Below are 13,877 nucleotides of genomic sequence, written 5' to 3' on the forward strand. Positions count from 1 at the left end.
GGAGCCCCTCACTACCCCAGGGCTCTGGAGGCTATTTAAAGGGCCCGGAGCTCCAGCCGGGAAAGCGGGGCTTCAGCCAGGAGAGGGGGGCCGCGGGGCTTGCTGCGCTCCGGCCGGAGCTCCAGCCGGTAGAGCGGGGCTCGCCGTGCTCCAGCTGGGGCTCCAGCCAGGAGAGCGGGGACGCGGGGCTTGCCACGCTCCGGCCAGGGCTCCAGCCGGGAGAGCAGGGCCGCGGGGCTTGCCGCGCTCCAGCCGGGGCCGCGGGGCTTTCCGTGCTCCCGCCTGCGCTTCCCTCAAGGGAGCGGGACCATGGAAGACCCCGGAGCACATCGCAGCCAGGGACCCGGGGTACATTTAAAAAAAAAAAAAAGTGTCTAAGGCGCGGGGCCCTCTTAGGCGCGCGGCCCGATTCTTGGGAATCGGGCAAATTGGCCTAAAGCCGGCCCTGTGTGCAAGTGCACACAAACACATCTTCGTTAGCTCCCCTGACTCCAAATATAAAGGAATGTTTCCTCAGAACCACCATAGCAACTACAAAAAAACCCAACAATCCAGACTTCAGCAGCTCAGAAATGCTAAGTGCTATCCCATATAGACCATCTGGTTAAAATGCCTCTGGAACTTACCAAATGTGAATGAGTACATTTAAGAATAGTGACAAAACTGGACAACTTCAGTGAAATATAAAACTCCCTTCTTGGCATTTATTCAAGTGGAAAGAGCCCCTCAATGCAGGGAAAATTCCTTGTTCAAGAGGGCCAAACCTTTATGGCTGAAGAGTGCCCTCTCTCTCTCTCTCGTGTACACACACACACACACACACACACACACACACACACACACACACACACACACACACACACACACAGCTATGAAGACTGTGGGATGATTCCCCATTGTAACACATACTCTTGTATTTATTGTAGCACTAGCTTTTACTGTTAATTCTGTGGGCCAGAGGTTATGCTCTTAAAGCTACTAAGCAGCCCAGAACTACTAACTGCAGCAGTATTGCGTTGGCAGAAATCACTTATCTCAGGGCTTGTCTACACTTACCGGGGGATCGATGCAAGCCGATTGATGCATCGGCAGTCGATTTAGGGGGGCTAGTGAAGACCTGCTAAATCAACCACAGATCGCTCTCCCATTGACTCCTGTATTCCACTGGATTGAGAAGAGTAAGGGGAGTTGACAGGAGACATCAGGTACTGTGGACACCGCGTTAAGTAGCTCTAAGCTACGTCAATTTGAGTTACGCTATTCACATAACCCAAATTGCACAGCTTAGATCGATTTTCCCTGTAGCGTAGACAAGATGTCAAAGATGTACAGAAATTTCATAAATTAGACAAAGTGACAAGGTGACAGAGGTTGAAACCACAGATTATCATTTCAGAATGTTTTCTTGAAAGAGGTTTCAATGATTTACTTGCATGGCCGGTGTTAAGACTCGCTGGGGCCCAGGGCAGAAACTAAGAAGCCAAAGCCTGAGCCCTGGCGCGCAGGACTAAAGCTGAAGCCCGAGTCCCAGTGTGCAGGGCTGAAGCCGAAGCCCAATCACGTAACTTTCCAGGGCCCCGTGTGGCAGAAATGCTGACCCTGCTTACTCATACAGGTCTCTGTGGCAGTGGGGTCTCCTTCAGTCTCTGCAGCTTGTGCGAAGACCATAACTGCATAAAAGGTACCAGGTTCGAATCCCATAATGGTAGCAGTCGTGATTTGGGAAGTGATGTTTTTTTTTTTGAGAAAAACTTTCATTAACTGCACAGAGTATCCTATAAGTTTACTGAGAAGCCTCATCATTCCTGTTTTGCCAAGTCAAGGTTACGTCTCCTGTGCCGATATTTATAACTCTGATGTCAGAAACTGCACTGGGTTCTATCTGGTAAAAAGTAAATGTATTATTAGTACAGCAAGAACACTTGCTGAAAGGAAAACAAAACAGTTAGAGCTCCAATATTAATTCACATAATATAATTGTGGTTTTACATTATAGGGTTGGGTTCTTTTAAGACCTACTACAGTATTCTATAGCAGTGATCCAAAAAATTGTCACTTACAACTGGGTTTTATTTAGCCCCAGGACTAGTAAATACTAATATTAATTGTATAGGGTACAGCATGAAATATCATTTTTGTCATTATGGATATGGCAAGACAAGCTGCTCAGCTTGTGAACGTATCCGAGTACGCTCTGGAAGTTCTTAATGCCATTCTAGGATTTGTCATGACATGGATTATCATATGCTTGAACTTGGAGCACTTCCCATACTCTGCCTCATGGCCTTATTAATGTAAAAGGTTCCTTCTTTTACTATAACTGATAATCTTCTAGCCGTTATGGGTTAGATTAATCGGTATGTTTTGGCTGAGTGCACCACTCTGGTTATGCATCAGCAAAGAAGTACAAAGCAGCTAGAGTGTACCAGTCAATGTAGTTCTGTATCTTTGATATGAAACCATTAAGGAATTACTAGTTTAAATATGGGATGCCCAAAACCTGAGTACACTTCTGACCATGCCATTTTACTAATATGTGAGGGAAAGTTACCCTAACTGTTTCTGCCATGGCCTTACAAGATATGTAGGCCTTCTTATATACAAAGTACATCTATATTGCCCTACAGTTATTTTTCTAAATCTTAAAAGTAAATTTTCCAATACAGAATATGGAATAATCTGGAAAAGTGCCTTATAAATGTTAGATTCTGGAGCTAGATTATATAACACTATGGGCAGTTATACAGACAGGCAAATGGTTGCAATATTAACAAATAGAAGAATATACATAAAAGATTATCATTCCGAAATATACCATTAAAGTCACTCAGTGTTGTGCGGATTGATCAGCCAGATATATTAGAATGAAACTTATCAAAGGGAATTTTTTTGCTTTAAACACATCTGATGCTAACCGCAAGACTATATTAATTCATAGCCTCCAATAGAATTTTCACTCTGCTTCCCACAACCCGTCCTTTTAGTGTCAATCAGCTAATCTAGGTCTGGTGTAAATTTAGCAGGGAACAGCTTATTGTGAGCATTAAGAAGGAAAGGGCAGTTCTGAACAGAAGGATGGGTATGGAAAGTCCTGAGTAACAACAGGGAAAACAGAAAGGGGGCAGCAAGACACAGTAATGTGGCCAGAGGCTAATATTAACTGATAGAGGGCAGCACCCTTAGAACTCCTTAAGGACTTACTGATGTATTCAGACAGGATATACTGGGCTAGGTTTTCATTTATGTGCATATAAATGCTGATTTTATTTAGTCTACTTAAGCCAGGAGGCAGTCAGGACTCTTCTAGAGGCCTTAGCAGCAACTTTCCTCATCCACAGCTGGGCATTTCCTAGTTGTTGATCACTACTTCCCCTTCACCCTTTGGCCCCCTCAGTCCCTTTTCCATCTTAGGTTTGGTCAGCCAGGACTGAGGAGCAGCGGCACTGACCTCCCCAACACTCAGAAGTCAGGCTGCCTCATTTCTCCTGCCTACACCACTCAGGGTGTTGAAGGTTGTTGCCACCAACGTGCTGTTCTTTCTAAAAGATACTTATTGCAACTGTGGGAAAAAGGGTCTTGCTGACTGTACAACAAAGTAAGGAGAGGGCCCTAGAACACAAGGCCATCAGCCATCTGGATATGTGGTACGGTACCGTATATATTATAGTATGGGGTAGGCAACCCATGGCACGCATGCCGAAGGCAGCATGCGAGCTGATTTTCAGTGGCACTCATTCTGCCCAGGTCCTGGCCACCAGTCAGGGGAGCTCTGCATTTTAATTTAATTTAATTTTTAAAAGAAGCTTCTTAAACATTTTAAAAACCTTATTTCCTTTACATACAACAATAGTTTAGTTATATATTATAGACTTGGAGAAAGAAACTCTCTAAAAACATTAAAATGTGTTACTGGCACGCATAAATTAGAGTGAATAAATGAAGACTCAGCACAACACTTTTCAAAGGTTGCCGTACCCTGTTATAGTATATAAGCAGTTGCAGGAGTGATTTGTCACAAAGTATTTCATATATAAGTCACAGTCCAAACACTCACAACACTAGCCCAACTCTATACATTTGTCCATGCTGCCAACTGAAACCACGAAAAGGAAAGCAAAGAAAAGTAACCCTTCATAGGTAAAGAGTCTACAACTAGATGACAGCACCTGCATTCATGAAATATTGTAAGGCTTCATGTTCACAAACTGTTTTCAAACCCTACTAAGCAGATACAGGTCTTCGACATAACATGGCTCACTACTCTGCCAGGAATCAAGGTGGAGCAACACTCTGCTATGCCATTTGCTTTCTTTGGTGTAGACAGGATTTAAAATGGTAAGAAAAACTATAAAATGAAAAGATACTGTCTCCTACAACAACCTCATGTCACTTACTTGTTGTAATGTTTTTGCAACATGCTTCTGTACCATTTTGAAAGTTGATAATATATTGTATACCAGGTGAAAGACCTCCTATTGAATTGTTCAGTGATGAATTCTGGAACAGTGTTCCATTCGCAAAAGTTACATTGTTTATTGTAAAGTTTTCTGGTAATGTGTCAATATGGATTTCTGTCGTCGTCGCATTTACATTTACTGAGCTGCAATCTTCAAAGCCTATAAGATAAGGACAAAATTACAAAAAAATGGTTAAACACCTACACATAATTCTGGCATTTCACTTTATGTATGTGTAACCACTTTTGTTATTGCTAATTGGGTTTTCTTCAGACTATAACACCACCACTTTAAATACCACTTTACTGTTCCCTGCTTTTACATCAGACTTTTTTACTTTGAGTTAATTGTACTGTAGTGTCCCATCACCGGCCATTGGAGATATTTGCTGCTAGCAATTGCAGATGGGCTACATGCCATTGTAGGCAGTCCCGTCATACCATCCTCTCCACAAACGTCCACAAGCTCAGTCTTGAAGCCAGTTAGGTGTTTTGCCCCTATTGCTCCTCTTGGAAGCTGGTTCCAGAACTTCAGTCCTCTGATAGTTAGAAACCTTTGTCTAATTTCAAGCCTAAACTCATTGATGGCCAGTTTATATCCATTTGCACCTGTCCACATTGTGAAATTTGGATACTAAACAAAATCATAATAAAGTAATAGATTGGTACTTACAGGCAGCTGCAGGTTTGATCTGAAAATAAAATAAATACTAGGAGTTAGATAACTAAGTGTTGGAAGTAGAAAACAAAAATTAAACATCTTAAAATTAACAGCTACAGAGAGAATATATAATCAGATCAAATCTATGTTTGCTAGTAGATATCAAAACTTTTGATATGCAAAATGGACACCCAAAATTTAAGGACATAAAAAATAGTAGCTAGAAAATACTTATTTAACAGAAAAAAATTGTTCAAAAGATTGCAGCTATATTGCAGGGGTGGGAAGGAATACGGCAATCATAATATTTCAATATTTAATTATAGAAATAGGTATACACAACTAATCTTATTTTTTTTATACTGTACCAAAAAAGTTATAAAAGAAATCTATAAGACCTCAGACAAAATACTAGAAAATGTGTCTTAGGGAATCATCTTCCCTTGGAAAGGACAAGCCTAGAGCTAAGAAGTCTTTTCCATCTATGATTTAAAAGATTCTCCCATCCTCCTTATACTATACAATAAACATTACTATTACATCTCAGAGAGGAGCACTCCATGTGTTTCTGATCCAAAGCGCTCTGAACTCAGTCAAATTTGAAAAATATTTCATTGATAAACTGGAAACAGTTTTAAGAAGTTATTTTATTGTATATGTTGACATATAATAATTGTCTGGGCTTGAGAAGCATTCTCCAAGAACCTAATCTGCAGCCTTTCAGATAGCAATGCCAACATGTGTTTAATTTTGTTTGCAGAAGGAAATCCAAGGAGGTGCTTTGCAATTTTTGACTACGCTGTTTTAGTACCTGCAAACATTTATAGACTCATAGACTTTAGGACTGGAAGGGACCTCGAGAGGTCATCGAGTCCAGTCCCCTGCCCTCATGGCAGGAAAATTTAATGCAGAGGTTCCCAAGCTTTTTTTGCTGCACTCCGCTTTGGAGATTCATGTCCCATGTATACTCCCCATCTTTCTAAAAAACTCTGTTTCTTTGGACACTGGGGTCCAGGAGTCCATCCTGGCCAGGGTGCCCTGCTGCTCCCCAGTTTGTGAGCATCCTCTTTCCATGATATACTCTGGGTGGGTGATAGACAGTTGGGCTGCACCCCTTTCCTTGTGCTCCCACCCCTGGGACTCCCAAATCACTCATAGGCCACAGACTCCTTTTGCCCTGACACAATCCCCAGCATGCATGTACAAGAACCTGTGCAGGAAGGGAGGAATTCTCACAAGGGGACACATGCACATGAGCCTCTGGAGAGGAGAGTGAGCTGACATGCTCCCCACTCCCTGAAGCTGCTGCAAAGGGAGATGCTATGCCCCAAACTCCTCTGACCTCTTCTAGCCTGGCAGCAGCAGCTGGAGCTGCAGCTCAGCTAATAAGACAGCCAGGTCCTCGTATTCACGTGATAACCTTGGCACCTCCCTTCCCACCGAAGGGGAAATGCACCAGTTTGAAAACCAATGATTTAATGGAACTGACCCATAATTATTTTCTTCTATCACTAGGTGGCAGCAAACAACATAGATTGGAAAATGCACATTAAAGAGAATCTAAAGACCAACACTAGATGGAGTTCTGCAGGCACATACACATAGAAAACAAACTGAACTTTTCAGATCCTCATAACCTACTAATGCAAACTGACTGTTTCCTTTGCTGCATAGTGGTAATATATTTTAACAATTACATGTAAGGATTAAACAGACAATTTACGTTGTGTAACTTGCCTATATACATATGAACAGTCCATACAAGTAAACATAGACATTGAGTGTAATAAGCCTTTAAGAAAAGGAAGAAAAAAACACTGGAAAATCTAAATAGCGTAATTTATTCACTTCTTGCCCCTATTTCATTTGCATAAAAATCTCAAAATCAAACAGCGTTTTGTAATTCATTCTAGTGTGGGGCAAACCGACTTAGCCGTAGAGTTTGAGGGAATCTCCAGGCACAGGAAGGCTTCTTCCCAAAGATCTCTGTCCCTGGCATTGGCTAGGACAACCTTTGTCTTTGAATGGACTGAGCAGCTGGCAAGCACCTTCCCCTCTAGCATTACTGCCAGATTTATAAAGGCCAGACTGGTCATCCACTCTGATGTGATTCACCCCATATTATGGTAAGGAGATGCTACGGACCTGTACGAAATCATACCTAGTCTTGCACTAATGTAAAACCTCATGTAGATGAGATACTATGCACATTTAGAAAGGTTAGTGATTCAGGCAAATAGCACATTCGTCTTCTATGGTTCAGGTTTCATCTCACTTCTTCATGCACTTGTGATCTCTTTCTCTCTAGCATCGCTACTTCTCGGAGGGCTAGTCTGGGCTGCAGTGACCACTTGATCTCCTGCTCTTTCCCATCAGCTCTGCTAGCCTACTAGTTTTACCACAGAGAATAAAAGTAAAGATGTGACTTCGCTTATCATCGTATCAGAAAGGAAGTCAGTAATTCTGGACACCAATACCTGCCACAATAAAATTAGCACAGAATGTGGATTCCCCTCTGTCCTGTTCTGGTAAATGTTCACCATTACACGTTCCACATACTATTCAATAAGCTTGGAAAAACGGTTTGTTCTTACGTAATTTTAACTGAATATTCAGTGCACAGAAAGTTGTCTGGTCCCTTAACCATTTGGCATACACCTCCCTTTTATGGAGTGCTTTTCCTCCCTGGTTGAGACTGCTTGTTTAGTATATGGAAATTATCCACATGAGATTAGCATTCACACTCTCTTTCGTACCACTCATTGGAGTACCTGCATTTCCTGACTCTGATGATAAGCTTTGGACATGCTGTCAAGACACCATATTTTAATGACTACACATTTCCCCTGAAGTTCTGATCCATGTCAAATATGAATCACAAACATATGGAGCCTGTCACAGGGCCTTCAAGCTCCCCTCCATGTTCACAGATCCCCAGGAAGAGGAGTGCCACTAACACAAGAAGCTCCCTTTCTCCTCTGCCACCATCAGAACTCAGGCTATGTGAAACTGAGGGGACATGGCAGCGTAGCCAGCTGGGCTCTTTTAGATTCTTCCCTGAAAGTTTAGCACCATTCATAATCTGCCCTTCAGTTACTTCCTTTCCCACAAACAAAAAAACCTCCTAGAGATGGCAATGATCCTGCAATACCTGTCTCTCTTCCTTCTACCCCAAACATTTATCACTCAGCTAAAACATATATGTAAACATTAACCTAAAATGTGACTTGAAAACACTGTTTAAACAACAAAACAGGCAACTACCCCAAATTTTTGTTTTGTGAAGAACTGCTCCTTTTTTAGTCTAAAAAGTTTATTGTTTTGTGGTTCCCTTCAGTACCACATGCTTCTCTTCATCTCACAATGCCCTTCTAACTTTTCAGAAACAGACGTTACCCTGATCTACACCTAAAACATAAGTCAACCTAGTTACATTGCTTGGGGTGTGACAAATTCACATCTCAGAGACATTGTTAAGCCGATCTATGTCCCAGTGTAGACACGGCTAGGTCTATGGAAGAATACTTCTATCAACTTAGCTACCAGGTGAATTTTCTACAGTAATGGAAAAAATCCTTTCATCACTGTAGTAAGTGTGTACTCTGGTGCTTGTAGTGTAGACAAAGCCACAGATCTTACAAACTGAACTTCCCAAAACACCACAACCTTCACACCAGAGAACATCCAAAAAAACCAACACAGAACTTCAATAAGAGTCAATCTTGCCTAACTGAGGCTATGTCTACACTACAGCTGAAGTCGGCATAACTTACCATTGCTCAGTGGTATGAATAAACCACCCACCTGAGCGACATAAGTTACACTGCCATAAGTGCTCATGTGCACAGTGCTATGTCGGTTGGAGAGATTCTCCTGCTGACAGAACTTCTGCTGTTTGTGGAGGTGATTTTATTTTGCCTAAGGGAGAGTTCTCTCCCATCGGCATAGAGCGTCTTCACCAGCCATGCTGCAGTGGCACTACAGCTGTGCTGCTGCTGCACTGTATGTGTAGACCTGCCCTAAATGTCATAACAAGTCTTAAACTGAACCATTCCCTAGCTCCAGGGTTACTTAATGAGACTGTATTTATACAAAACATTTGATCATTATCTCAGAGGATATTCGTGCTGAACACCTGATTTTCCTCATATTCACATCTGATACATTAGAAGCCCTACATTTCCCCTTACCTTTTCAATTGTATTTAAATTTAAATGTTCATATATGGAGCTTCTTTTAAACAAAACAATTGTATGGGGGGGGGAGCAAAACCAGGAAATAAGCTTTTAGAAACCAAAGGTGGAAAATGCAGTAAAATGAGAGACACTGATCATTTTAGCTGAATAAAAATAGAGGGATGCATAACCAAACTTTTCATTGTAGTTTCAATGGCCACATCTTTTCATGTGGCAGGTAGCAATTCTCCGAGCTTGATCAAAGTGGCTGAACTCTGAAGTCAGGTTGTCACTGTCAAGCACACTGTTCAAAGCAGAGTTGCTCTAGCTGAATTTAACCCACACTGTCAGGTACCCATTGTAGCGTGGCTGTACTGGGAATAGAGCCTCGCAATCTTCCTTGGGGTCTTCCTGAAATGATGAAAGACAAGACTGCAGAGGGAAAGAGACAACAGAAGGAGATATGAAGAAAAGGGAGGAATGATGCTGAGGGAAGAGAGTTCTCTGAGAAGGGGAAAAATAGGCATGAAAAACTGAGCAAGGGTTGTGGCTACTTGTCACGTGGTGATATTAAGCCCCTGTGCAAAATGATTAGGCAACATGTACAACGACTCAGTGGGAGGCACTTTTAACAACTCCAGGTTCCCGGAGAGGGGGAAAAAACCCTGCCAGCAGGATAACACCTGCTTTACCCGCTCAAGTTTCCAAAACAAAACCAAAACAAAGTGGTTTTGTTCATGTAAATACAGGAGTAGGAAGCCATTTGACTGCACATTAATGATACCAACAAAATTAAAATAAAAAAATCCTGACCTGACTTCTGAGAAGCAGCTTTATTCTTGTGTTGCTTTGCTTTGTGGGCTCAGCGATCGGCATGTGAGGCTACATCTACTCTATGGACCTTACAGCAGCACAGCTCTGCCACTACAACTGCGCTGCCGTAAGGTCTCCTGTGCAGCCGCTCTATGCTAGCGGGAGAGCTCTCCCACTGCCATAATTAAAGCACCCCGAGTGTTGGTAGCTATGCCAGCGGGAGAGCATCTTCTACCAACATAGCACTGTCCACACCACCACTTCTGTCGGTAAAACTTATGTCAGTCAGGAGGGTGGTTTTTTCACACCCTGACCGACAAAAGTGCTAGTGTAGACATAGCCTAAGCAACTCAGAGGTAAAACCAGGAAATCCATCACACCCCATCGAAGAGGAAGACTTTTCACACATGCATATGTTCATACTTTCTCCCATGCTGTCCTTCGAGCTTCGGAGGCACTCCCTGTAAATATCTGCAAGTCTTCTACCCCATTATCCTCCTGCAAACTCTCTTTTTCCATCATGCCTACAAATAACTTGACAAAAGTTAGGCCACTGGTGTGCCAAGACCGCTGCCTATCATGTTGATCTGTATCGTCTCATTCTTTCCTTGTACTCCCCCATTTGTCTGTCTGTATCCATCTGATGTCTCTTGTCTTATGCTTGGATGGTAGACTCCTGGGTGTAGGGACGGTTTATTTGTTGTGTGCTTATACAGTGCCTAACATAATAGGGCCCGAGTCCATGACTAGGGCTTCTAGGGCCTATAATAATAAATAATAATAATAATAATAATAATAAGGCTACTCCCTCTCTCCCTCCCCCCCACATTCCCTCAAACTGTGAACTAGCTAGAAACTTAATTGACGGAAAGAGCACTCTCTTCATACCCAACTCTTTCCAACACCCTATCACCAAAGAATAATATTTCAAGTGTAGAAAAAGTTTCTCTCTGAGAGTGTTAAAATACAGTTTTTGGAAAAAGCCACAATAAAATAATTAGGATATTGCAACGGTGGGTTGTCATTTAAGTTTGGAAATAAAGAAAGGTGTATTGTCTAGAATGTTTGCATCTACAGGTCAACATATGCACAACCCCTGTGGGCAAATGGCTTGTGGTTTTCCTTGGACTGGTAACAATGCACAACATGCCACTCTTAGAGCAGCGAAATTCAGACACAGAAATATGAAGGAATAACCAAACTTCTTCAAAGAAACCAAAATGCTATTTCACCCCTACTATGTTTGTGACAGGCAGAACTGAGGGAACATGTACCCATTTTAGTCAGGGGCAACATCTGAGATTAATTCAGTGGATGAAGGATTAAACCCAGAGTAGGGAGGGAGGAGTCAGCGAATACTGATTTGAATTTGAAAGCCATTTTTGCTGGTTTTCAAAAGAACTAAGAATCCATGGCTCCCACTGACTTCAGTGGTAGTTGTGGATACTCTGCCCTTCCGAAAGTCAAGGCCTTGTGCTTGTGGGGGAGGGGAGTTAATATAACAAGTTATCCAAATGCCACGCAATAATGTTTAGTTATATAGTACAGTTCTACTGAATAGTTCATTAATTCCAGTTTTCTGACCTCCACTAGACCTTTTATGAGTTATTCTGCTGAACCTATTTCAGCTGACAACCAGTGATACACTTAATCAAATGTATTTATGCTACACACACTAACTCCACAAAACAACAAACTAACTCATTTCAATGTGGAACTCAAAATATACTTAAAGCAAATGACAACGTCAAAACTTCCCCTCCGATATCTTTGCAGGCATGCAAGGTCAACCCATAAAATGCCCTTTAACAGACCACAGTGACTTCCTCATTTAGTGAGTGTTGATGGGTTTATCTCTAGGGAAACTGGCTCTAATTTTAGAAATAGCATGCTAAGTTGCTTTCTGTGAAAGTTTTATTCCCCCCCCCCTTTTAACCCTGAATAAAGTAGTTTCACTAAGGACAACAAAGAAAAAACAAACTAGGAGAAAAAAATCCAATCAGTTGGTGTTCATTATTAAACAATCGACTGAAACCATTCAAGCGTCACACACTATTAGTATTGCAACTCCACAGAAAGAAGCTATGAAAAAAGTAAAGAAAAACTATATTCATACACTAACACTGGTGGCCTTTGCTTGCACAGAGCATTTTTAGGTATTAAGCATTTATTTTTACTTTGTGGGTATTTAGATTTGACCGCTGACATTTGTAAAATTCTCTTATCCCCTAAGACATGTCCTGCCCCCAGCCCCAATCAAGGATCAAACATCACCAATTTTTGGTATTTCCATGAGTTTTTGTGACAAAAATGATGGATTTCTAATTTGTGTTGCAACCATGTTTTCATCCCCTAGCTGAAAAGGATATGTGAGACATGCCTGTCTCTTAGCCTTGTAGGTAGGCCCCAAAGAAAATTGCAACCAAATGTATTGAGAGGCTATGTCTCCGCCCTTCCTCATCCTCCCCATCTTTTCCCTGCATCCCCCTTTTAGGGCAGTGTTTTTCCACTCTCGGTTTCTCCAGGAATCCAGTGACTTCAAGAAGAGTGACCATATGGTGACCCACCTCGTTATCAATATTATCAAGGTTTGTAAAATGGGTTCAGTGTGCAAAACAATGGCAGAATTATCTTTCTGGATAAAAGGGCTTAATTTGATAACCTTAACACTATAAATCAGTCCAAAGATGAACCTTTTATTCACCCAGCCTCCATACCACCCAAAACTTTGGTGGATTTGATCGAGTGAAAGCTGTACTCCATATAACCTAATGTAGTTTTGGTTTCAGAAGAAGAAAGAATCCGAAAATCAAACCTGGCCTCTTTGAACAATTTTTATTTTTCTTTTGGGTGGGGGGGCGCGTTACTTTGACAACAGAGTTATTTATCACATTGCCATGGACTTGAAAAAGCAGAAGTACCTTCAGTTACTGTATAACTTCATATTTGAAATGCTGTGTAGAAAACTTTGAAATACTGGATAGTAAATCAGGAAATAACCCACACTGAAGTTTCAGTGGGGGCACAGGAAAAATTCCTTCCAACTTATACTAGCATCCATATTCATCTCCCATCGGGTGACCAGATGTCCTGATTTTATAGGGACAGTCCCGATTTTTGGGTCTTTTTCTTATATAGGCTCCTATTACTCCCCACCCCTGTCCTGATTTTTCACACTTGCTGTCTGGTCACCCTAATCTCCCATTACACTAAATACAGAGAAATGATTAAACTTTGCAGTGTGGTCTAGATTTCAATACACATCCCAGAAGGGGGCTGATCTGGAATTTTACTTCAGCCAAAAGAACAACACTTGAGACAGTCTAGTAGTCCCCCCTGCCACAAACACCCACACACATAGCTGGCCTTTGAGAACTGCAATTGGAAGCTTGCTATTGATCAGAGTAAATGTTAAAAGGATAAGCAGGAGCTCCAAATTTTGTTTTTTTAATTAAAAAAAAAATACAAACCCAGAAAGGACTGTGAATCTCCAGTGTACCTACCACTGAACCTTTGGAAGACCAGGTGACTGATTTAGCAGTTAAGCTTTCAGAATATGTTTCTGTAGAACAAATCTAACATAAAAAAAAAGTAGCTAAAATTACGTGACGAGCTCTCATGGGGTGGGGTGGGGGGAATCGCCCCTTAAATCTGTTTCCCTCACCCATGCTCTCCTCCTCTTCAATCTCAGAAAGGCTCTTTGGAGACAGAAGGCCACTCCCCCACAGAGCAATTTGGCACCGGGTAATGCTTTATTTGGTTGTGTCTGTAT

General features: G+C 41.8%; 1 protein-coding gene across 1 annotated transcript in view; it reads right to left on the bottom strand.

Moving 5' to 3' along the window:
* The window catches only part of PTPRJ (protein tyrosine phosphatase receptor type J), a 145,100-nt gene that overhangs the window by 56,833 nt on the left and 74,390 nt on the right, over nucleotides 1–13,877 (bottom strand). The window contains exons 2-3 of the mRNA XM_050953783.1: nucleotides 5,130–5,148; nucleotides 4,395–4,616 (exon numbers count right to left, since the gene is read on the bottom strand). Coding sequence (XP_050809740.1) covers nucleotides 4,395–4,616; nucleotides 5,130–5,148 — 241 coding nt within the window. The remainder of the gene's footprint in view (nucleotides 1–4,394; nucleotides 4,617–5,129; nucleotides 5,149–13,877) is intronic.

This window comes from Gopherus flavomarginatus, chromosome 5, assembly GCF_025201925.1.
Source record: "Gopherus flavomarginatus isolate rGopFla2 chromosome 5, rGopFla2.mat.asm, whole genome shotgun sequence".
NCBI classification, from domain to species: Eukaryota; Metazoa; Chordata; order Testudines; family Testudinidae; genus Gopherus; species Gopherus flavomarginatus.